Source organism: Diadema antillarum, unplaced genomic scaffold (assembly GCF_040938485.1).
Source record: "Diadema antillarum isolate AM-2024a unplaced genomic scaffold, OU_Dant_1.0 seq00001432_RagTag, whole genome shotgun sequence".
Lineage (NCBI taxonomy): Eukaryota > Metazoa > Echinodermata > Echinoidea > Diadematoida > Diadematidae > Diadema > Diadema antillarum.
The window spans coordinates 167,002-192,310 of record NW_027272183.1 but is presented as its reverse complement, the minus strand read 5'-3'; the positions used below and the strand labels follow the sequence as shown (position 1 = coordinate 192,310).

The window sequence follows — 25,309 nt, the reverse complement described above, 5'->3', positions numbered from 1 at the left end:
ATAATGATGAAGGTCATGATAATGGTGATAGTTGTAATAATAATTATGATGATGATAATCATGCGCATCATTCCACAAAATGGCAACGGGATGAACCCGTCCCAATTCTGTCAATTATACTTCCTATGCCTTAACCCTAAACAAGAAATATTTCATGTCTTGTTACATGAGTGATAAAGTGACGGACTAAGAAACAACTAATCAAATAGAAAGTTAAGTCTTAGAATGTATTCACATCTGCTTGAAAGCTTTTACCTTTGACTGACTTTTGTTGCCATGGTTTCAGGCTGCATTGTGGATGAAGTCCCTTGCTTGATTCAACTGGTGTATAGAGGAGCCTGCTTTATGATGACAGGCCAAAGCATAATTGCTTTCGTGCTGCTCCCGCTTTAAAAGAATAATCACCAATTTCATAAATTGTTCCTGCATTTCTAAATGATAGTGGACGCCAATTTTATCATCAATGTATCTCATCATTCAGTGGTATACCTTGATGCCACGCTGGGGGAAAACTACATGAAAAAAAAATATAAAAAAAAAACAACACACAGCCAGCAGGCATACAAAGGGGTACATGGACAGACCAACCATGCAGAACGCAGAAAAACGATTTACTTATAGTAATGATAAGCAGAATATTAAAGAGCATCGGGTTCGCATATGGATTCGAAAGAGAAAAGGGACACAATGATTATGATGATAATTTTATGAGTGTCGCCCTCCATCAAGAGCCCGGGGGTAACCTTGATGCATCCCTTTACGCCCTTTTAAATCATGTTATTATTATTAGATATTGTTATTGCATAGGTAAAAAGAGAATCAAGTATGGTGCCGTTTCTGTCGTTCCATAATCATCATAGTACTTTTCGCTTATTTTCCTTTTCTTTTGTCTTGGTGTAGCGTTTGTACTCTTACATTTTCATGACAGAAAATACAGCAAACTCTATCTAAAAACTGAACTGAAAGCCCCCCCCCCCCCCCCCAAGGCATTGCGATTTGACGTCTTGAGCTACAATGGATGCATGCGCATAATTCGTATGAAGAGGTACAACCACTGGTATCTTAATTCTTGAGAAATTTGTATACAAAGACTACATCGGTTTGATACAAACTAGCAATCTTTGATTATAATTAACCAATTTGGATTGACAAATAAAGACTGAACTGAACTGTTTTGTATATGTTGTTATGGACTACGAAGTGAAACTGTTCTGTTTCATTGCTTGCAAATAGTCCTCAACGTATGACCTTTCAGTCTCACTAACTCCATATATTTGCCATTATTATGTGGAATTCTATTTCGGGACCTGTATTACTCAATATTTAGCCTACATGCATGATATTACCAGGCGTGCCCCAGTTCTCAATCCTGTATAGCAATTCTAGCTGTCGAGAAACATTCATCATTTTTTTTTTCACAATGATAAAGGAATCCTGACAAATCGTTTGAAATGTGTATTATCTAACATAATGACAATGTTTTAAAACCGTCGCAATAAATCATTTCGAATGTGATAAACCTTTTATAAACCTTGCTGACATGATTTATTCCTAATCTAAAAACATTTACAAATATCTAACAACAATAATGTCGCGCAAAACAGTTCAATTCAGCATTCTTTATATACGAACGACTTTTGTCTCCAAAGAGGTATAGCCCCCCCCCCCCTCTCTCTCTCTGTCAGCTATGGCATACTGTATGTCGTCTACTATCTTTATCGGTCTCTGTTGAAATTCTACTGAGTGTACAAGTGTAGGTATACGTATATTTTGTTTATAAACAACTTTTTACAAACGATGCTGTTATCTGAACAAGAATGATAAGAAGATACAGAGGAAGAAAAAGAAAATTAAAAAAAATCACAAGAACAAACATAAGAAAGAGATGGAAAGAAAAAGAAAGGGGAAAGGCTGGTGAAGAGAAATTCAAAAGTTCAATGCACTTTGAATGTGCAAGGCACAAAATATGATAACAATGATAAAAATGCATGCAATCATTTTACATTCATATCTCACAAGCAAGTCAATTTGCCCTTGCAGAGCATGTCCGATTCATGATTGAATGGCCTGGAATATCAATTGATAAAAGGGGAAAATAGCAATCGATCATTACATAAGCACTATCACAAGGTCGTCTTTTCTGATAATTTCGCCTGAAGTGAGCAAGCAGCCTCAACAGCTTATTAATTCACTTAATAGCTGCAAAAACCTTACAGACAAATAACTTGTGCAGTGAAAATGACACGTAAAAAGGTGTTTTCATTAACGTGCGTGTTTGTTTGTTTGAGTGTGTGTGTGTGTGTGTGTATGTGTGTGTGTGTGTGTGTGTGTGTGTGTGTGTGTGTGTGTGTGTGTGTGTGTGTGTGTGTGTGTGTGTGTGTGTGTGTGTGCAGACAACATTCCCACCAAAAATGCCAAAGCAACCAAGTATTGCATCATCACCAAAATTTCGGCGCACTTGTTAATGAAAATGCACCACAATGAGAAAGGTCGCAGAATTAGCTTGTATAGATACTTTAATAGCGGAAAGTGGAGAAAAGGCCTAATAGTCACGAGTGACCAAGCTCATCTTGGTACGCGACAGAATCACCCTGCATTTTCATTATCCTGATTATCCTGGTGAATTGTGGACTTGGTGCGTTTAATAATCCATCAAAACGCCTTCAGTCAATATGACGAAATTTGATGTTTCCTTTTAGAGCAGGTTCTGCCAGCATAACGGTGATGTCTGTTTATTCGTTTCCCATTCTCGTATATAGTCAATGAGAAAAGGAGGTGTAGGCTACAAAGCAAGAAAACGGCAAGAAGAATTTGAGCAAGTCTTCACTACAGAAACTGATAAGTGGAAATAAGGTAAGAGGACAAGTGTAATAATCACGAGCATCAGTGTTCTCTATTGTGCTCTGACCATTTTTTTCACTGTACTGGTCATACATTAATAGCCTTATAAAAGCAATTCGCTCAAGTCGACTTTCGTGTAAATCTGGAAAGAGCGTTTATAACCCATCTCATTAGAATTTCGATTCATTATCAAACAAAACGTTTAGTATAAATGGCGCGACTATCATGGCTTTTGGCATTTTCAAGACTTATCCAAACTTTTCCTCCTCCCTGTCTTTCCTCCTTTCATAATGGGGCATCTTTCTCCTCCCACCCACTTCCGAACCCTTTACTTGATTCTCACTCCACAGCTCTCCCTGCCTCCACCCCCTGTCTCCCTCGGTGCATCCTAACTTTCCCAGTTGTCACTATTTGTCTTCCTTGTAGTATATACTCTCCCTATGTCACTTCCCTCCTTCACTCTCTTACCTTCTATACAGGGTCTTCTTCCGCCAAAATAACAGTCATTTCAAGGACTGCATAGTTCCTCATGATAACGTCTACACTATTAATATAATGGGGGAAATATGCAACTCAGAATATTCCTTAACATATTTGACTTTTTTTTTTACCCTTCACTCTACTCCAAGAAAACTCCATTGATCTGTACTGCATCTTCAATGATTACTGAGTATGAAGGCCCTATTAGTAAAAAGCAGACGAAGACTATGTTAGAGTCCGCCCTGCATCTTTTCGTTTGTAATTTGCTTCAATTTCGCCATGTATTAATTTGGTAATTTGTCTTCGCTATAATTTGGGGGATTTTGCTGTTATGTATTATTATGATGAGTATGTTTTCCATTTACTATCGGCAGAGTTATGGTGCTCTCAATTCATTTCAAATTCATATTACAAATTGTAGGTATTAACTATACAGGGTAATCCTCTACAAACAACTATGTATCACGGGTTGGTAAAGACGGCTGCTTGTTTGCTGATAATAGCGGCAGGTAAGAGAAGATGGAAAATTAATAAGACGTGCTTCGTTCCTTTTCTTGATGTCTATGTGTCACAATATATGTCTTTGTTTCTCTTTAAAAAACAAGAACAATTAAGTATAGTACACATCTATATTATACTCCTTATTTTCTAGAGTTGGTGAATACGAATCTCTGTGCTGACTAAGGGTACAACCATGTAGTTTATGTATAACTGTATAAGGCCTGTCCCATATCCATGTTAATGCGTGAACTATACACAGTCCCTGATCTCGTACAGCGTATAGAATGCCTGAAATGCTCTGGAGTCGTTTAAGGTTCCATTATTCCATTGTTCCATATCAACAAAGATTTGTCTGGTTATTTCAAATCTGATCAACAAGCTAGATGATTGTTCTACTTACAACATGAGATCGTTGTCCTACAGCCTAAGTGCACACCATCAATACTTACGTGTGAAATTCAATGCAACTTTCGTGTTTGCGCACAGTTTGATTGGTCGAGCAAAATGAAAAGAAGAATGTCTTGTGAGAGTTTTACAAGAATTGGACAAAGGAAGTTATTTATTTCATCATTTCACATGTGATTCACAAAATAGGAATATTGCGCTTAAATGTCAGTACCATTCTTTTCGATCGACATTCTTGTACCATTCGATCATCTTCCATCTTCGAACAACTTCTGCATTCATATTTGCTTGATTTCACTCGACAGTCGCTTTGTTGTTCGATTGCTAGTTTGCAAACAAGTCCTCATAATTCTGTTGGTTACTCAATGTAATCCTACGATTATTAATGTTAAATGTCGCACGCTGTTGCTGTTTTGTTAACGTGTTGTTAGCCATATTCATGTATAAAGTCGTATACATTGTGACTGCCTTGTTGTTTATGATATCAAATGTGCAGCATGTGTGGGGGGGGGGATGGGTGTGTGGGAGCAGTGTGCTTTTATCGTATGCACTCAATTAAAAGATCGGCCACTCTGTACAGGTTGGGTGTCCTACTGTAGCATTCTTTTGTAAATAGGTATAGTACAGAGCCCATCAGAAGGCTCTGGGTATACAGAACAGCTTGACACTCGTAGACCCCTACTATATGTAAATAGACAAATAATGTGACTACGTTTGATATTACCATAATGTCTTTTAAAAATACTGGAGTTGTCCTCTGTGGGTGCAGTATGTAAGCTTTATCACTGATTATGTTTCCTCGCATAATATTAGTAAAGGAATCTATAAAAGTATTCAGTATGATGATTTAGGCCTTTATACGTTCTCTTTTCCTTGAATTTTTCTCTTCCTTTTTTCTTCAGTCAAATTAGACTCAGATTTCTTTCTTATTCTTTCATCCTATTTAATGTTATCAACAACAAAAAATCAATTCATGGGCAACAGTCAAGTTTTCCAGCGCGGCGTTTCCTGGGAACGGGTCTCGGCAAGTAAATGCGACAACCGCTGACGTGCAGAGCGCATGTATTTGCCGCCCGATCACCGGACCAAACGGGACGCTCGTAGAAACATCCCCACGCGAGATCACTCCACCGGCGCACATCCCGGGCATACAGAGGCATATGGCTTGCCTCCCAATCCGACCAATCACAACAACATGTGAGATTGTGACGTCACTTCGTGATTTTTCCCGCTTTCCATCCTTTTCTTTCTTTTTTCTTTAAACACATTACACGTAACAATAAATATATAAGTAGGCCTATAATCATTCGTCGAACGTATACAAACAGCAACAAACATGATAATTTAGTGTGTATTATCCCATTCTATATGTTAATAGTCATAGACAGGGGTATACTTTTCAAAATAACCTACTATTGATTCTCTTTATATACTCCTCATAGTGCTCCACAATGCATTTATTTTTCCTCCAAGAGAGCTCAGGAATTGGTGTGCGGGCGACACATCTCACTTCCCAAGCATAGGGCATAATGGTGTGCGAGTAAAATGATATGCCCCCCTCAAAGTTTTAGTTGTGTGTATGTGTGTGTATGTGTCAGTGTGTGTGTTTATCATTCCTATGACAATTTATAGCTCTTCGTAATGCAGGTGGCGGCTATCATCAAACCAGCAACCCTGGACCCTCTGTAGGTGCGTTTGTTTTTATAATGAGAAGCAAGCATTTTGGGGAACGGATTTGAACGGTTTTGTAGTTGTTTATATGCAAAAATACTCCGAAATTCTACCTTCATTATGACGAGTGTGTTGTAATGAGAGTGCGGGGTACTACAAACATAAATAACAAACATAATTATTGAGGAACATGACAAGGAAATAACACAAAGAAAAGCAAATGGTGATCTTTAATTCCATATAGCTTGTGATTCCTCGCCGTGCCAGAATGGAGGTGAGTGCGTAACTGACGAATCAGGAGGTTTTACCTGCAACTGCTCTGACCAATACTTCGGACCCACTTGTAGTGAGTAAAGTCTCCTCTGTTTCTGCCCTCTTGCTCGTTACTTTTTTTTTGGGGAAAAAAATGTGTTCCCATTGTGTTCCCATGTGTTCTAGACTTTACTGAATGTATGTGTCTGCCCGCATCTGTCGTGTGTGTATTCGATCGTCTATGAATAAATTTGTATGTCTCTTTAGAACGAATAAAAAAGCGGATTTGCAAATGCTGAAGTGTGGACACATACAAAAAGTCAAGTCACTTTTTTATTATTATTATTATAACGAATACAAAGTTCACTGTAAAGGTGCTGTAAATTGTAAAAAAGAGAGTGAGTCATAATGATGAGATAATTGGGGTTGCAATTTATTTGATTCAACTGGTAGGTGTCAGATGTATGTTTTCATTTTGTTCTTATCTTAATCTTATTATTTTTGGTTTTAAGACTTATTGATTTTCTTCACTATTATGTATCATTGATTCATGCCTTTATCATTATGTGTATCACAACATTGTTATTTCTAGGACCCCTCTGGAAAACAGCTGTGTTATGACAAACATAGCTGAGTAGGGCTATCCTTCCGTTCATTTTATGTACTATTTTGTTTATGCAATGATTATGATTATGTAATGTGACTTTTTAACGGAAAATATATTCAAATCAAATCTAAATCAAAATAAAAATTGCATGTATACAAACGAATCAAATTGCCCGGAGACTTTTTGTTTTAATCATTTTTTCCCGTTTCCAACAGAAACATAATATTATGAATATCTTACAGAAAATGAATACAGTGCACTCCCGTTATAACGAACAAGGTTATAGGGCCTAATGAAATTCCGGTTCCAACGAAATAAGAATATAGGTTGCAACATTACAGGCTCTTTGTTTTTGATTGTTTATATGTTCGGTTATAACGAAAGAAAACTGCCGGTCCCAAGAATTTCGTTAAAACGAGAGTCCACTGTACATAAATTACATCACATTTTATAAAACATACGTTTACAGCATATTTTTATTGATAAACTTAATACACTTAATTAACGTAATAGACTTATGACGATAGCCTTGTTTATGGCGTATCATTATCATCCTCTTTTTAAAACTATTTCTTTTCCCCATTCCATAGAATGTGAAGTCCTCTTTACTCCGAACGGTTTTGACGAACCGAAGTACACTTTCCCTGGTTGGTACGTCACAGACGACATGACGTCACTAGACTTTGAAGTCAGCGCGAACCACGACGTGTATATGGGATTGAGCAGCATCAACAGGAGGGAGCCGGATATATATGAAATACGTAAGTCTTTGTTCATTACTGATTCCTTTTTTTTTTTCTGGTATAATTTGTAATGTCTTATATCAAATATACGTGAAAAAAGATGCACCATTGTTTGCATATCAGGACGTGATTTGGGTTGAGTGGACGACCTTTATATCAGTAGAAAGCTACTTCAGGAAAAACAAAAATTCCGCCAGGTACAACAACGTCTTATGCTTAGCGTATTATTAGTTTTATACACCTATAGCGTGGAATTGCAGTTTTCTCTCTTTGAGCGACCTCCGATGCCATAATCATAGGTGTGTTGGGGCTTGTAAGATGTGGTGCGGTCAACAAAGAGCGGGCAAAGTATTCTACGGTTAAACATCGCCACTATTCCGTGGACAAAGCATTCCTCGTGGCAGATGTGCGCAAATATATACGATGGTTGACAAAAGAAAACGACGTTTTTAGAATCTGTTAGAGTGCAATGTCTTTTGTTCCGAATTTAAAGCTATTTGTTTAAAAAGTAGTTTTAAGCCACCGGACAGACGTGTCTAATTCAGCTCATCTTGCCATCATACCATTTCGTTTATTTAATTTCCAAAAAGTATATTCCTAATTATAACATCTATGTTTATGTCTGAATTCTTTTTCCATTATGCCGTTCCATCATTCTACTATTGTCAACATTGCATTTTAATGACGTAATAAAATGACGTCATAATTATGGGTGTTACCGAGGTGCTGTGCCTATTCCTTTAACGACTGTCACTCATTTCTTTATTTTTGTAAGGGATAAAGATGGGAGAGGTGAATAATATTACATGTATGTTCATATTACGCTACTTGAGTGTACCACGGTACAACCAGTGAATTACGATGTTTTCCATTTAATAGTTTCAATCTCTTTTCCCAAGATGTGATTTCTGATCCATTGTTACCTTTGCTCTCACTCTCTTAACCCTTAACTCAAGTCATTGGTTGTTGGGGAAACAATCAGAGCTTTATACGCCAGTGCCCAGAGTCAAACGTCAGCGGGTACTGCGAGCCCACGGTGCGAGAGATCACCCCGAACATCCTCTCTGGCTATGGCATCTACGACCGCTTCTGGATCACTTTCGATAACAGCACGATCGCCGTGGGGCGTCACGGGACTTCTACCCCTTTCATGGAGGCTACTTACCCGGCACCCGTGGACATTAACTACGTAGGCGTCTTCACTGCGTACGGATCAGATGGATACTGGAAGTTTCACTCGTTTTGCTGAAGAATTAAAGTGTGTGTGTGCGTGCGTGCGTGTGTGTGTGTGTGTGTGTGTGTGTGTGTGTGTGTGTGTGATTCTCTTATTGAAAAAGGACGTCTATAAAGATGAAAGTCACATGTACAATAATTATGGCAAAAGTTTTACATCGTATACTATTTCAGATACAACATCATAATTGGTTTGTAAATAATAGTTAACATTTTGTTTTGTACTGGAACATTTTGTCTGAACATTTGCATAAAATATGCTTAGCGTAGCAATCTGGATGAATTTAGTACAAGTGATAAACATAGCTCATCATATTCCTTTATGGCTTCAGTGGAGAATCTATATTTACCCAATTGACTCTAAGCCTGTATGTTGGGCACACTTTGATACAATGCATTTATCAAGAGTTTATCAACAGACGAGTTATAGAGCGAACGTTGTGATTCTTTGTGCACGAGCTTCGACATTATATCTTGATGTGATCATGCTAAATTGTTTCCGGTTCTCGATTTAGTATAAACAGCATGTAATAATTATGACACGGACAGACTCCAAGAGGTTGAACTGAAAACCTGACCAAAGGGTGAAAAGAGCGACAAGAATGTTACCGCCTTTAAAGTTTAACATTTTTTCCGTTATCGATCACAGCCACTATTATTATCATGCAAATATGTCGAGGTCATCACATTCCAACATGTCTCCCATCGGTGACATGCGATTTCTACTATAACTATCCTGTTTTAACATGAGTTAAAATGACGATGTTGTATCACAAAGATGAGACAAGAACTCCAAAAAAGATTTTTTATCAATCTATCAAACAACTTTCATAGAAAACAAGGGTTTTCACGATAATATTTACGCACCGATCAATGGTGAGTTGTAAGGTCGTTTGGAAGTAAATATTATGTAACCGAATGTTACCGTTTCACGAAAAATTCATGAACCGCGATACCTTGTCTCTTTTTTGTTGTTGTTGTTAAACTTTTGAGAAACTTTTCAATCCAACTCTTAACGGAACTATCCCCAAGATTGGCACATTTAACGTCATGCTTTTTTTTTTTTATATATGAAAAGCATGTAAGATCTGATTCGATCTTCTGTATAATCTATAATCAACGTAAACTTCAACTGAGTGAATATAGCACAATGCACTGTACCAGTTCAAATCTTATTTTACGTTGATATGACGGGATAAATTGGAATTTGTTTTAATTTCATGGGAATAGGTATTTGTTAAAGTATACATAATCCACATCTGGGTTCGATAATAGCTCAGGCCTGGTTGGTCGGGGCCACTATGGGTTCGATACTAGCTCAGGCCTGGTGGGCCGGGGCCACTAAAATTGATGTTGGGCCACCAAATTTCCAAAAGGCTCTTTTGGTGGCTCGATCGGGCAGCTTTTATTGAATTTCAAAATCAAATTTTATGCCACTGTACATTCCTTTTTCGGTCCACCAACATTTCAGATTCAAAGATCTCAGCAGCCCAAACGGACAACCAGAGATAACGACTAGTGTCGAGCCCTGCATACAATTTTATGATGTAAATACATTCTGTTACATTATATATTCAAGAGTTCTCTTCTGAAGTATATGATACCGAAAAAAAAATGCATGTATATCATCGACATTAATGATGTAAATGGTATGTTTTCAAGTCTTCAACAAAAGAATAAAGAGTGTATTGCAAAAGTGTGCATAATCGTAATCGAGACCACTTAAATTTCACTAACTTAACAAAAAGCATGTGGTTATGTACTTTCTATAATCATGATCAACTAAATAAATGTGGTTTAGAGTCTCACAAATTTTCTGCTCACTTTGATATGGACTCTATATCTTCATTTGTAATCCACATGTTGGTCAAATAATGTCATCGATAATAGAAAAGAACTAAAAAATAGGCACTAATTATGCTGTCAATACCAAAACTTTAGCAAAGGGCAAAGAGCCCGAAAATGTGTTATAAGATGTTCTTAAAATAAACTGGTGGTATTGACAGCATGATTCATGCTCATTTCTGGAGTTCTGTTTTATCATTGATTATATATATATATATATATATATATATATACATATATTATACATATATATATATCTAATCATATCTATGTATTCATATCACATATATATACATAATTATATATATATATATATATATATATACACATGTGTGTGTGTGTGTGTGTGTGTGTGTGTGTATGGGTCTAATATAATTTGGAGAAGAAATCGAGTTAGAAGATACTCTTCCCTCTAGTCAAGCTTTCGGCCTGTCATGATCTACCAAAAGAACACGTTACACTATTGTCTAGATGACATTATGTGGCATAATGTAATAAGTGCAATATTATATAGTGAAATATCGTATCACAAATACTCTGAAATATACCTTTCAACAATGAATCAATCATACTTTATCACAAAAATGCATCTAACATAACAACTCATTAACGGAAACGTATTGTGTATCAGACAAAATAGAAAATAGGTTCAATTCCTGTTTCATATTCCGAGATTATGATATACTTTGCCATCATTTTAAAAACATAAAATATGTGTGGTGGTTATTCACACACATGCATATATATATCATATATATATGTATATATATATATATATATATATATATATATATATACACATATATATTGAAACAAGGAAGGGAAAACTGACCAGAAACAATATTGTAATAATAAATAGCGAAAACTTTGAGCAAAGAAAATGGGTTTTCATCGGGATTTGAACCCGAGACCTCCGGATTACTAGACTGGTGCTCTACAGACTGAGCTATTGAAAGCCCTTATCCAGGTCTCGGGTTCGAATCCCGATGAAAACCCATTTTCTTTGCTCAAAGTTTTCGCTATACATCTTGGTACCTACATCAACACATACATATTCATTACGTATAGGCTTATTATGCATATATTATGCACGCTTATACATGCATAAGAAAATAATAAATTTAGCGCGTGTTTTTTTTTTTGGGGGGGATATGTATTTGTAAGTCCAATATTATCATGCAGACGTGGCTAATGCGTAAAAAAACAAAAACAAAACAAAACAAAACTTCTTCCACTGAAAATATTCCAAACGAAATGAATACGCACATTCAATAAAGGCACATTAAGGGCTGTGCAAGCATCTTTAAATGCCGTAGCAGGAGAACAAAAGGGGGGAATGTTTTCGTTCCTCCCTCCTTCGTTATTGTCCATGTTTTTGCTCGCTGCGGGAGTCCAAGTCTACAAGTTTCCGATTTTTTTTTCTTTTTTTTTGGGGGGGGGGTTTCTCAACATTATTGTAGTTTTCAGGGCGAATTCCACCCCATGACGTCATCAGAAAAAACACATTATCTCTGAACGATAGGGAGATGAGCGAATCACTGAAAATGGTACAAAAAACTTTTCTTCTTTTATTTTGTTTTATTATGGTCGAAGTGAAAGTGAGAACACAAAAACATTCACAGTCATCTAGAATCAATAATGTCGTGGAGATTAGAATTCCATTGGTGTGTCTTGTTTGTTAAAAATATGTGGTCTTTCCTCTAATTTTTGATCACTGTGACCGACGTTTGTAGCCCACAGAGTACAGTGTATAGAGCCTACCAGTGCCGTGTTTACGGCACTGGAGCCTAGTGTACTGAGTACTTTGTCCGTAGTGTTGCCAATCGAGACACGGAGATACGTTGCTAATTTACCATTATTTATCAAAACCCAATCGCTTAATCAAAATCAATGTCAAACTTCATAGAAATTCGTATCTGAAAAAAAAAAATCCTGATAGAAATATCTGAAGACAAGATGCCATGGATACCTCGAGTGTCACCAAAATGCTACAAGAACTTAATTGGACCACTCTGGAACAGCGCAGAGAAAATGACAGGCTAATTATGATGTACAAAATACACAATAATCTCACTCCTCTTTCAGCACAGGACTATATCATCAAACAGGCTACTCAGTTAACGAGAGCCTCGCAACCACACTCCTATCAGGTACCATATTCGAGAACTGAATCGCATCGCCATTCGTTCTTCCCAAGAACTGTAAGGAACTGGAATTCCCTGTCGTCAGAAATTGTTTCAGCGCCATCTGTGGGATCATTTCGAAACCGTCTAACGGTTGATCACAGTGGCTAGTATTTTCGTCAAATTTTCTATGTGCTTGTAAATATCTGTAAATAAATTGTATTATAATGTAAATAGCACCAGTCTGCAAGAATCTTCAGTCTATTGAAGGAGGCAGACTTAATCAGAAGAAGAAGAAGATAAAGAATGTTTTCTTTTATACACCGTCTAAATTCTGATTGGCAACTCCGCGCAGACGCATCTTACGCGCTCTTCTCTTATTGCGTCTATTAAATGCGCGTTAAACGTCAATGTGCAACGCAAGTTGTTCATTGCATTACGCGCATATGCGCAAGGTATACATCCTGTATGCGCGTTGACTTGCCAACATGTCCATTGCACCAAGGTAACGGCGGTCGGTACGATACGGTAAACACAAGTCAGCATTTCTGTGTGCTGATTTCGATCGGAAGTGTTTTGCCACGGAGTTTTCCGATAGTTTCCTACTTTATTGCGCTCAGAGAGACAATAAATCGTAGTTTGTCAGGTCAGTGATTATTTACACTCTATTTAGTGGGTGTGTGTAATTTAGAATTAATTTGTCAGACAAATTTTCATGATTTTCAAGTTTAAATGTAGTCGATGGTCTACTAACTATCAGTAATGTCATGCATAGTGAAGTAGTGCTACACAAAGTAATGTTGAAGCTCAAAGTCGATTGAAGGTCATGAATCAGTTTTAATACCGTGCTCACATAAGCCATGTCTACACCTATCCAAAAACTTGTAGTTATACTAACTACGAGCGCAAAAATGCGTTCCCCTAACCACGACAAAACTTCGATGCCGTTCACACCTACATGCAGTTAGCAATACCTCGAGGTAAAGATAACTACGATAGAAAATAAAGGGCGCCTAGTTTGCCCATAGGGTTGCGCACTATTGTGGAAAAAACTGAGCGTCGTGGTTAACAAAACTCCGTTCACATCTGTCATAGTTTAAGCGCGCTGCCACAGTGCGCTTAAACTACGCGCTTAAACCACGACAACACCCTAAGAAATCTTGTGGTGTTGTCGTGGTGTCTTCGCCTTAAGGTTTTGTCGTGGTTTTCTAAACTACATGCGTCTACATCTACGCTAACTTGGAGTTTAGTGCCTCGTGGTTTACAAAACCTCGAGGTTTAGAAAACCTTAAGGTAAAGGGACCTAGGTGTGAACCTCACTACTGAATCTAGTCATAGAGCATACAAAATCAATGACATGTAACATTACACCACGATCATTGACTCAAGGTAATCTTTAATCTTATTTGTGTAGATACTCAGATCTAGTCTGACAGAGGATAAATGGAGATGTTTTCCGTGTCCCAAATTCATGTTCCCGTGCCATGGGAGTTACAGCGGAGGGCACGATGTGAACCGTGGGTCGGGGCTGGCGCAGCGTCACCCGCGTACAGCCCGGCAGATGTAAGCACGACCAACCCCTGTGGCTGTAATTCACGTTAGGCTGTATTCAGTGTGACATTTTACGTCATCAAAAATACAGTATTTAAAACATTTATATTAAACTCAGGTTGAAATAAATAAATAAAAGTCGACTCTGGTAAGGCCATACACGGTTTGGGGGGGGGGGGGGGAATTGTGTCCCAAAACTTGGGTAGGCTGATTGCAATGCCATTTAAACACAGTTATAGGCGACATTATTGACAATTAAACCGTAGATTACTAGATCTATCGTATTTTGATTTTTTTTTTCAAATATGAAATTGTAGTGGAGTTAATTGAATACTGTATTTGGTAGGCAAAGGTTACCTACACTCTAACGTTACATGAATAATTCAAATAAGAATAAGATGAATACCATGGTAAGCTTATGACTCCGGTACAACGTCTCCATATGTGAACAAAATAGATTTTGATATAACTTTGTGTTTTTTTGATACTGAGTAGGCTATCTAGATTCTATATGATATTGGGTTTGGATATGGGAGAAATCAGCCGAATGTAAGTGTAAAGATTGCTAAATAAGCACATTACCGGTACTGGGGTGGTGTTTATAATGTTGAAAATTCTGTCACGTTTAGTTTCATCGGACGTTTGCAAACTTTGTAGTAATTGTACATAATACAATCCGGTTCCAACAGAATGTAGATCTATACGAGTCGAAAATTTCTCATCTTATTCTTATCTTGTATGTCAAGCTGGTTGAGACAGCCCGCCGCCAAGTTCCAGTGCCGCCATTGCATCTGGCAGGGAACCTCCTTCTGCAATGGTTGCAGGATTCCACCAAGACCAAGCAGCTGGAGGAACAGATTGGAGTACGTCTTGCGTCATATTTCCCCTTTTTTGTGAATTTAAATGAGTGTTATCAATTTGCATAATGAGCATAAAGGGATCGAGTAAACCTGTTCGCAAATTGAAAGTTTTAGAATCGCTGAAAACATGAAATACACTACAACATGAGAGTATGTTTGATTGATGTTCAATCGTATAGGGCCTACTGTTTGATTATCTTTCACATATTCTTGTCATGTTGATTTTATACAAAAAAATAGATACAAACACAAACATACAGGCCTAATTAAAAAAAAACAAGAATACCAGGTACACAGTTAAAACGTAGACAGATCGCTGTAAGGTCTATGTCGCCAATGTTATATATCCAAACTCAAAAAGTACGAGCATTCGTTGCCAACAAATGTTTGTCATGTCTCCTCAATTTTGACAGGCTTTAGTCAGCAAATTACATCAAGCTGAAAAGAAGGCGATGCGGGCCAAGCATACGGCAAGTCTCGTGGGAGGAATGGCTAGCCACTCCCTCCTGCAGGTGGCTCACGCCCAGGAGAAGTCTCGGCTTGCCGAGATTCGAGTAAGCCGGGAAGAAGAGAGGGCGCGACAGGCAGAAGATCGTGCTTGTCATGCCGAGGAATGGGCAAGGTTGGCTGAGGAACGGACAACAGCTATGAGGAAGGCTTGAGAGTTGCCGAGGAGCGAGCGAGACAAGCTGAAGAGGAGGTTAACATCGCCAAAGGGAAAGAGAAGCACGCCGAGGAGCGAGCGAGACAGGCTGAAGAGGAGGCTATCATCGCTAAAGGGAGAGAGAACAAGGCCGAGGAGAAGGCAAGGATGTTGAAGAACAAGTATCTTGACGCGGCATCAGAGATTCAGGTCTTGAAGATGGAGCTGGCTTTGGCCAAACGTAAGAAAGATGCTACGAGGAGCCGTCTTCAGGTGAGTGTAGTATCATACTACACTATGCATTGAGAAAACAAATCGAAGAACACAATAAATAATCAAAGTGGGTTGATTGCTGTTTTGATGAGTCTCTGTGAAATCCATTGAAGACTAGTCCTGATTATACTCGGACAGGTGTCTATGGGAAAGGCAATGTTACATTGAAATCAGCTCGTCCTCAACGGGTTAAATCAGCCACCTACCTGTATTTACTCAATAAAACAATATCAAACTACCATAAAGAAAATTATTAATATCTTATCTCTAAAGCATGACAATCCGAAATAATAAAAGAACAAGCAGGAAAAGAATAGATAGAGTTAAATAAGAGCACAACTCTCAAGGGAAAACTTGTTCAGAGAGAAATGAAATTAAAGAAGAATATTTTTTTCTTTCTTTCTTTTTTCGCCTACCAGGATCGTCAGGGTGTCGTCACTGCCTCCTCCTCGGGTATTTCTCCCTCTCCTAGTCTGCCTGGATGGTGAGAAGTCTTTTATTTTCGTCTTAATCCGTAATCAATGCATTGACAAAGAATTTTAGTGCAAAATCAAAGTCTGCAAATGTGAACATGCTTCATTTCATTTCATTTAGTTTCCACACAAATTACACAGTGTTGTATTTGCGACATCCATCCATGACAATGTAAAATAACACGTAAATTATAAATTCAGTATCTATATAAAGACTATAATAACATTTACATAACACAAAATCAATTGAAATCAATCTCAAGTACATTACATTCACGATGGATTAATAAAATTGTGTGAGATGTTAACGTACATAGAAGCAGCAGCTACTGCTTGTGAGAGTAAAAAAACACAGGCAGTTACACTCACACACACTCTGTATGCACTTGCGTGCGTGCAGAATGTTGACTCAACTGTGTAAAAGTGTTTAAAAAAGTGTTACAAAATCTGCATCAAAGTACAAATATGTTTCATGTTAATATGCTGAAATTGAGTTCTCCAATACCCTAGCGGGGTGACATGAGAATAAATTACTGTCATATCTGTCATTACACGCTATCAACTACGAACATGGTGTGATATAAACTGCAACAACACTAAAAGATGCAGAAGGGGCAAAGAAGTAATTCTTCCTGGTTTCTTTCAGTTCTTCTGTAAAGGCATCGTAAGAAAGTATATGATTTTAAGTTCTCACCGCTTCCGTGAACATTCCACGGCGAGATAGTGTTGGCAAACTCTCCCTCACGACTTCTTCCTTGATACTCTCTTTAATAACAGTACACCAAATCAGGCCGCAGCCTCGGCACCTCCTAACACCCCTCCACGCCCAACCTTACACGGTTCAGTCGGTATCGCTGGTTATCCGGCACCGAGCACCTCTCGCGTCTCAAACTCCCCATCCCTTGTGTAAGAATATACTCTAAATCTTAATGATTTTATTGGAGTTCTTACTTCTTTCTTAATGCAACACATTTCATCTGTACAATAACGAATAACTTCTCTGATAAATTGTTTAACATGACCGTTGTCAATTGTAGGCCGTCGATGAATCTATCTCACGAATGGGAAAGAAGAAAGGTCACATAAAACATGCAGGATGGGAAAAGATTGTAGCTTGGTACACTCGTGTTGATGATGGTAATGATGATAATGAGGAGGATGATGCTGATGATGATGACAGTAAACGTCAAGACTATTTTTTTCTCTCACTCTTCTTGCAGACATATGCCCCACACATCCAAACCACCATCTTCCAGCAAGACATCGGCAAGCCTCACTCCTCGGTAAGAACGATAACCATGTGCACTAATAATGTAATGATCACATACACTGTACTTGGTTTACGAACATTGTTATCATGGTTCGTTAGAGTTCAATTGATTCTGAAAGAGAAGCCTTCAATATGTTGTAAAACTCCAGGATCGTTTGAATACTTCTCTTTGGCAGGCCTACCATCACTCCATCTCCGGTGGGTGCGACTGGTGGGGCTGTCGCCCAACGCAGCACCGCGGTGAGAGCTCCAAGCCCCCGTGGTGCTGCTGCATCGTCATCCTGTACCAGCTCTTACGTGTGGACCATCTCGGACCTGAAGACCTTTGACCCCTCCAGAGGATCCATCGTCCTGGGTAAGGGGTCATACGGCACTGTCTATCTTTGCCGTCATCGTGTTACCAACCAACCGATTGCCGTCAAGACGTTCACGCTGCCCTCCTGCGTTCAGCAGATGACTAAGAAGGTAACCTTCCTCGTCTCAATCCTTATTTCAATCTTTCAGTACAGTATATTATGACAGTTTTTTTCGGATATCTTATTTTCTACTTTAAACCGCAAGCAATAAATTAAGCAATTTTGATTATTACAATGATAACATTAAGAATAAAAACTGCTCAAACCATCAACCAAAAATAAGGGGACAATGATACACGGTTAGACGTGAATATCATCGTTTACGTTCTCCATCTATTTTTAACTCGTTTCAAACTTTAGGTAGCTGAGATCCAAGAGGAGGCAGCCCTGCTAGACTTGTTTGGCAGGGAGGAGTGCTTCCCGACGTATCTTGGATGTCTTGAAGTCGGCACCGGTTGTGTTGGCCTTGCGATGGAGTTCATCGGTAAGTTATCTACAGGAAATGCACATTTTTCTAATACAGTAGTTGAGTATTGATGGATGATATTTACAAATGAGTACAAAGGAAACGACTGTCATGTATTCGCATTTTTAGATTATAAAACATCAAGGCGCCTCGTAAAAAAAAAGTAATAATAATACATTTAAGAATCCAGAATATCCATACATTCATCTTGCATTCATCTGCTATGATTGACGAGTATATGGGAGAAAATATTCCTATCATACTGTATTGTAAAAAATGACAAGACCGAATCACAATTCTCAATGATAGGAAAATTATGTTTATACTTTTTTCAATCTCGCATTTATCTAAAAATGCTATATTCTATGTATCTTTTCACACAATAGCAAATTGTCTTGATAACTGACATGCTGTATAAAGGACGAATGTGAAAACGAATAGTCTAAACCAGCATCGTGTATCATACTTACCAGGTGACGCGATAACGGGAGAGACCGTGACTCTCCACGAGGCCATCCGGGGCGCGGTCCCTGCCATCACCCGCTCCAACTGGCTCCATCTGGCATTGGACATCTGCCGAGGTCTTGAGCTCATTCATCAGAGAGGATATCTGATGAATGACTTAAAAGAGGACAATGTCTTGTTAGACAAGTCCTCTTCAGGTGAGTTCTATAATTCTTCAAAGCAAAATATACCTGCCAAACACACCCTCTTCCCTAGCCTTCGAGAAGAGTACGAAGAAATTTCATTTGAATTCTAGTGGCACACCCGACACCTCTGTGACGGACAGCTGATGATTCAAAGGGTAGGCGAGTCTTTAGATTGCTGGGAAAAAAACCACCGGAACTAGATTGTAAAAGTGTGGTTTTATTGGCATTGACGTCATTCATTTGATTAGGAAAATTTGTTTTCACAATCCATGCTAGTTTTGTGTTGTCGTTAAAGCATAATTAGCTTAATTTATCCATCTTTTCAACTGTATCTCTAACCATCATTAACAACCCTCAACACTCCTCTCTGCCCCCTTTTTTTTTCCGGCCCTCCTACGAATCGTCCATCAATTTCCTGTCATTTATTTCTTTTTTAAAACTCCAGGTCGTTGGCGGGCCAGAGTCATCGATCTAGGCATGGTCTCCCGTCAGTCGTCTTCTTCCCCCTATTATTTCACCTCCGAGGAGAAGGCACGATACCTTCGAGGGGAGTTATATCAGCATATCGCCCCTGAGGTCGCCCTTCAAGACCAGGCGACCGACGTCATCAGCGATGTCTATCAGGTGGGTCGACTGATGAACATGATGGGGCAAGCTGCAGGCGACGGGAGATTGACGCTCATCGGTACGCTCTGCGGAAATGTCTGCCGAGCTTCTCGGCCCGCTGTGAGAGATGTCGTCCACGAGCTGGAAAGGATGATATAGATGTGATGCACCGGAGTCCGAAAAGATCTCATAAGCTCTCTTTCAGGAAAATTAAAACTTGACTAAGTATGCATTGTGGTTCATCAATCGCAGCAATCAGATGCAAGCAAAGACAAATCCAAGTGGATTATGTAGCACCAATTTGAATCGCCAAATAAGGATAATAAATAATAAAAATAAACCCGTTTAAAAAACAAAAATAAACAAAACGTGAAATGATGATGGAATAGATGTGATTTTACGTCGAATTAATGTTTCAATATCAAGGGTTAGCATAACACGGGAAAAATAGGATGTTCTCAACACATAATCTAAATTCATAGTTTGCTGTTTTTAACATTTTAGTCATCGCTGAGGTTTCTCAGTCGAAATACTAGTAAATCATGACATCTTTTTGGACTTTGGTGCAGAGGTAAGTATGTCTGTACATATTTGTTATCATTGTTACACTCTTAGACTTGTAATATAGCTATATTTCAGCAACAATAGTGCCACCACAAACAAAAAGTGCACAAGGCATGGGATACAAATGGCTCGTAATATTTACTGGCTTGAATAGCCCATGATAATGCAGAGACAACCAGCTTCTTGGCTATTGCCAATGAATGGAAATTGTTTTGTTGTGGTATAGACCGGAACGCTGTATACTGTCCTATATAGTCTCAGTCTACAATGTCTCACTGACAAAGAATGGATTAAAAAACAAACAAATAAACAAACAAACAAACCGTTAACAAAACAAAGAAGGATTGGTTTTTCTTTAATGCCGTCCATTTACAAAAGCTCTGGGCGAAATGGTGATTCAGTGAAATCCAGTGACGATGACGTTACCTCAAGTTGACAAATATTTCGTCCTCGCCCTTTCTGGCGTATTATATGCACATCTTGCTGCAACCATGCATTCTGACATCCAATGCTTTAAATGAACGGAGATGGAACCTGATCCAACCTTGTACATCACAGTTAGAAAAAAGGTGGGGCTATTCGCAAAGCAAAAGGAGAAAAATCAGCAACAAAACAGCAGATAAGTTATAGGGAGATGGAATACTAGTAGGTTGTCCATCACAGTGTAGAGCGAGGTGGGGCTCTTCACAAAGAACAACAAATCGCAACAACTAAAACGTCAGGTAAGATGCATGAAGATGGACAGTTCAGAAGTTTTATCGATTGTCAAACAGTAAGACCCAGGAAACTTGGAGATGGCATTATTAGCAGGTTGTCAATCGGTGAAGACAAAACAACAAAAAACAAACCAAAGCAACAGGTAAGTTGTAAGGAAATGGAATACAAAGAGGTTGTCCATCACAGTGTCGAGCGAGGTGGGGCTCTTCACAAAACAACAATAACAACAAGAAAGCAGTTAAGTGTAAACGAGACGGAATACTAAAAGGTTGTCCATCGCATTTTCTAGAGCGAGGTGAGGTATCTTCGCAAACCGATAATAACAACAACATAACAACGGGTAAGTTGTGATTCGGAGATGGAATACTAAAGAAGGTTGTCCATCACGGTGTAGAGCGAGGTGGAGCTCTTCTCAAAAAACAACGTTCCGAAACTGTACAAGTAAGAGGATGTATGAAGCAACTAAATCAACCAAACAACAGGTCGGTCGTATGAAGGGTAGCTGATATTGAGAGCTTCTCCAGCAGTAAATCAACAGACAAGAAACTTTGAAGAAGATGGAATATTGATAGGAGCATATTTTTTACAGTGATGAGCAATTTGGGGCTCTTCATAAAACAACAGCAACGAAAACAACAAAACAGCAGATAAGTTATAGGGAGATGAAATATTAGTAGGTCGTCCATCACAGTGTAGAGCGAGGTGGGGCTCTTCACAAAGAACAACAAATTGCAACAACTAAAACTTCAGGTAAGTTGCATGGAAGATGGACAGTTCAGAAGTTTTATCGGTTGTCCAACAGTAAAACCCAGAAAACTTTGAAGGAGATAGCATTATTAGCAGGTTGTCAATCGGTGAAGAACGATCCAACTGGAGTTTGCACTCGACAAAACGAAATACAAACTAAGCAACAGGTAAGCTGTAAGGAGATGGAATACAATGAGGTTGTCCATCACAGTGTAGAGCGAGGTGGGGCTCTTCACACAGCAACAAACCGCAACGTTACAACTTTAAGAGGAAGGTTATTCATCACGGTGTAGAGCGAGGTGGGGCTCTTCACAAAGCAACAAACCGCAACAATTGTAAGATTGTAAGAAGCAACTATAACAACCAAACGACAGCTCAAATGTAAGAAGGTGACTGATACTGAGAGATTCTCCAGTAATATATCAAAAGACAACAAACTTCGAAGGAGATGGAATATTGATAGGAGGAAATCTTTTACAGTGGTGAGCAACTTGGGACTCCTCATAAAAAACAACAGCAACGACGACGACAACAAAAACTACAGAGACCTTTTGTACGGACTCCTATATGTCAAAAATTCCTTCTGGTTATGAAACACCCTGCCAGAAGAACTAGTCACCACCACCTATTTTTTTTTTTATTTATTGTCTTCTTTATAAAAGCAGGGTAGTCCCATTCAAGCCGAAAGGCCTGCTTTCCAAGGGAGCCCTGCTGTAACAAATCACATTTATGATACAATAAAATGTATACATAACAATCATATGCAAACATACACAATAATACATTTCATAAAAGTGGAGATCCTCTGTAGATAGATAAAGCGAGAGAGAGAGAGAGAGAGAGAGAAAGAAAGAGAGGGGGAGAGAGAGAGAAAGAAAGGTGACAGAAAGAATACATGTGTACAACTTTCAAAGAAACGAGAAATTAGCTACTGCTGGTAACCACCTGGATGTTGCGGACATTGCGTTTAAATAGGGGCAGTGAGGTGGAGGATTTGATAAACACAGGTAGTGAGTTAAATAGCTTCGTTGCTGTGTATGAAAAAGACTGTTTTTTATACTCGGTCTTAGGTTTAGCTAGATACAGTTAGTGCATGGAGACTGATCTTGTAGAGTATGGATTAGCTCGTTGTGGTAAAACTCGTCTTAGATATTCAGGAGCAAGGCCATTCAGAATTTTGTACATAAATACATTATAATTATATTCCAGTCTATGTTTAACGGATTGTAATTTCAATGAATCTAACATAATTTGAACAGGGGTATAATAAGGTGCATTTAAAACTAAACGACAATATTTGTTTTGACACCTCTGTAGCCTCATTAAGTTTTTCTTCGACAGTGAGCCCCACACAGTTGAACAATAATCAATATAAGGAAGTATCAAAGTGAAATATAAATGAAGGAGTACTGGTTTCGTCAGGCAGTGCTTAATTCTTCGCATACATGTAAGAGAGTTCATAATTTTCTTAACAATATCATTGATCTGAAAAGACCAATCTATATAGATTCTGATTTACAATAACACCTAGATACTTAAATTTGGTTACATTTTCTAACAATTTGTCTTCCATTCTAATTTGTAATTTAATTGGATTTTTCTTCCTTCTACCAAAAATTAACATAACTTTAGTTTTATCGGTATTAACAATTAATCCATTCTCATTCAACCATTTACATAAAACATTAATATCATTCTGTAACTGTGTTTGAACAGCCTGTACTCCATATCCTGAAGAAAAAACGGTTGTGTCGTCTGCGTACAATGAAATATTCGTACTCATATGAAAAGGTAAATTGCTTATGTCATTAATGTACATACAAAATAAAAGCGGGCCCAGTATTGAGCCCTGTGGTACACCGGAAGATACTGGAAGAAAATCACTTCTTACACCTTTGTATGACACCAATTGCTTTCTTCCCAATAAATATGATTCAAACCATGATAATTCAATACCGTCAATACAAAAAAAAAAAAAAAACTCAGTTTCTTAATAAGAAGATCATGTGGAATGATATCAAACGCTTTCCTCAGGTCTAAGAAGACAGCACCAGTAAATCGACCTTTGTCAAGGTTATCGTATAACATTTCACAAATTTCCATTAAACACGTTGAGGTGGAGTGTTTACTCCTGAAACCAGACTGCCGATCACTCAACAATTCTTCTTTATGTAGGTATCCCATCAGTTGAGAATGAACTGCTCTTTCTAACACTTTGGAAACAATTGACAAAAGGGAAATAAGACGAAAGTTATTTAGTTCTTGACTTGCTTTTGCTTTGGGAACAGGGACTACTTTAGCCATTTTAAAATCATCAGGGAGACGCCCAGATTCTAGTGATTGATTGAGAATGCGCACAATAGGAGTTGCAACCAATTCAGCACTAAGCTTCAGCAGTCGAGGGTGGAGGTCATCAAGCCCTGCAGATTTCGAACAATCTAGGTTAGCTAATTCTTTTTTAACAAATTCAAAGGTGATCTTGTCAAATACAAAGCATGATTGTGCTTTATTAAGTCGTTTAGTAGCATCCATGCTGTTGTGGTTGTGTCTCACTTCACCGGAGTCTTCTTTTCCATGAATTAACTCAGCGACTTTACTAAACATATCATTGAACTCCGTTGCTATTTTTAAAGGATCAGATACAATTTTCCCATCGATGACAACATGTGAAGATGCGTTACATTTACTATCAGGCAAACGCCCTTTTACTATATTCCAAGTTGTTTTCATATCATTACTTTCCTCGATCCTACTGCGGAAATAAGCCCTTTTCAACTTCTTGTTCAAAATATTAGCTTTGTTTCTCAATGAAATACATTTCTCCCACAAAACAACAATTTTTCTTTCATCACAAATATTCTCATGTTTCATCTTATCATATTGACGTTTATAATAATCCCTATTCCTTGCTACTTCTTTATAAGCTGAATTTATCCATGGGGAACCTTTAAGTTTCTTATACGCACTGATATACATAAGGTGCATGTTTGTCAGACAATATCAGAAAAACCTATGCAAACCTCTTCAAGCAGGAGGTGCAGAGCATTATGCTTCGTTAATAGAGGAATATTGTTTTTAGCTGCTCGTAGCATGATGTAGAAATGTTTGTAAAAGTCACCGAACTCTACATAACCACACCAGACCTGCCAAATAGTACGAGTATACCCCGTTGGTGGACTGTACTGTCTAAAAAGAAGAAGAAGGATCGTGGAGAAGAAGAAAGAAAGGACGATAGAAAGAAAAAGAACAACAACAACAACGACGACAACGACGACAACGACAAGAAACCAACGACAACAAGCAAGTAGCAAGGAGATTGAGGAAAAGTCCTACATTGTCAGTCACAGCAGTCTAGACCAAGGTGGGAATCTTTTGAAGCAACACTACCACAAGCAGAAAAGTTTCCGCCATTGGCTCATTCTTCTTCTGGTT

At 38.3% G+C, this 25,309-nt stretch overlaps 1 protein-coding gene across 1 annotated transcript; it reads left to right on the top strand.

The window, feature by feature from the left end:
* The first annotated feature begins 7,424 nt into the window (after nt 1-7,424).
* On the top strand, nt 7,425-8,749 carry LOC139709407 (C3 and PZP-like alpha-2-macroglobulin domain-containing protein 8). The gene is made up of 2 exons (XM_071621375.1): nt 7,425-7,518; nt 8,457-8,749. Exons 1-2 carry the CDS (start codon nt 7,425-7,427, stop codon nt 8,747-8,749), a joined length of 387 nt encoding a protein of 128 aa, XP_071477476.1.
* Nucleotides 8,750-25,309: the final 16,560 nt, after the last annotated feature.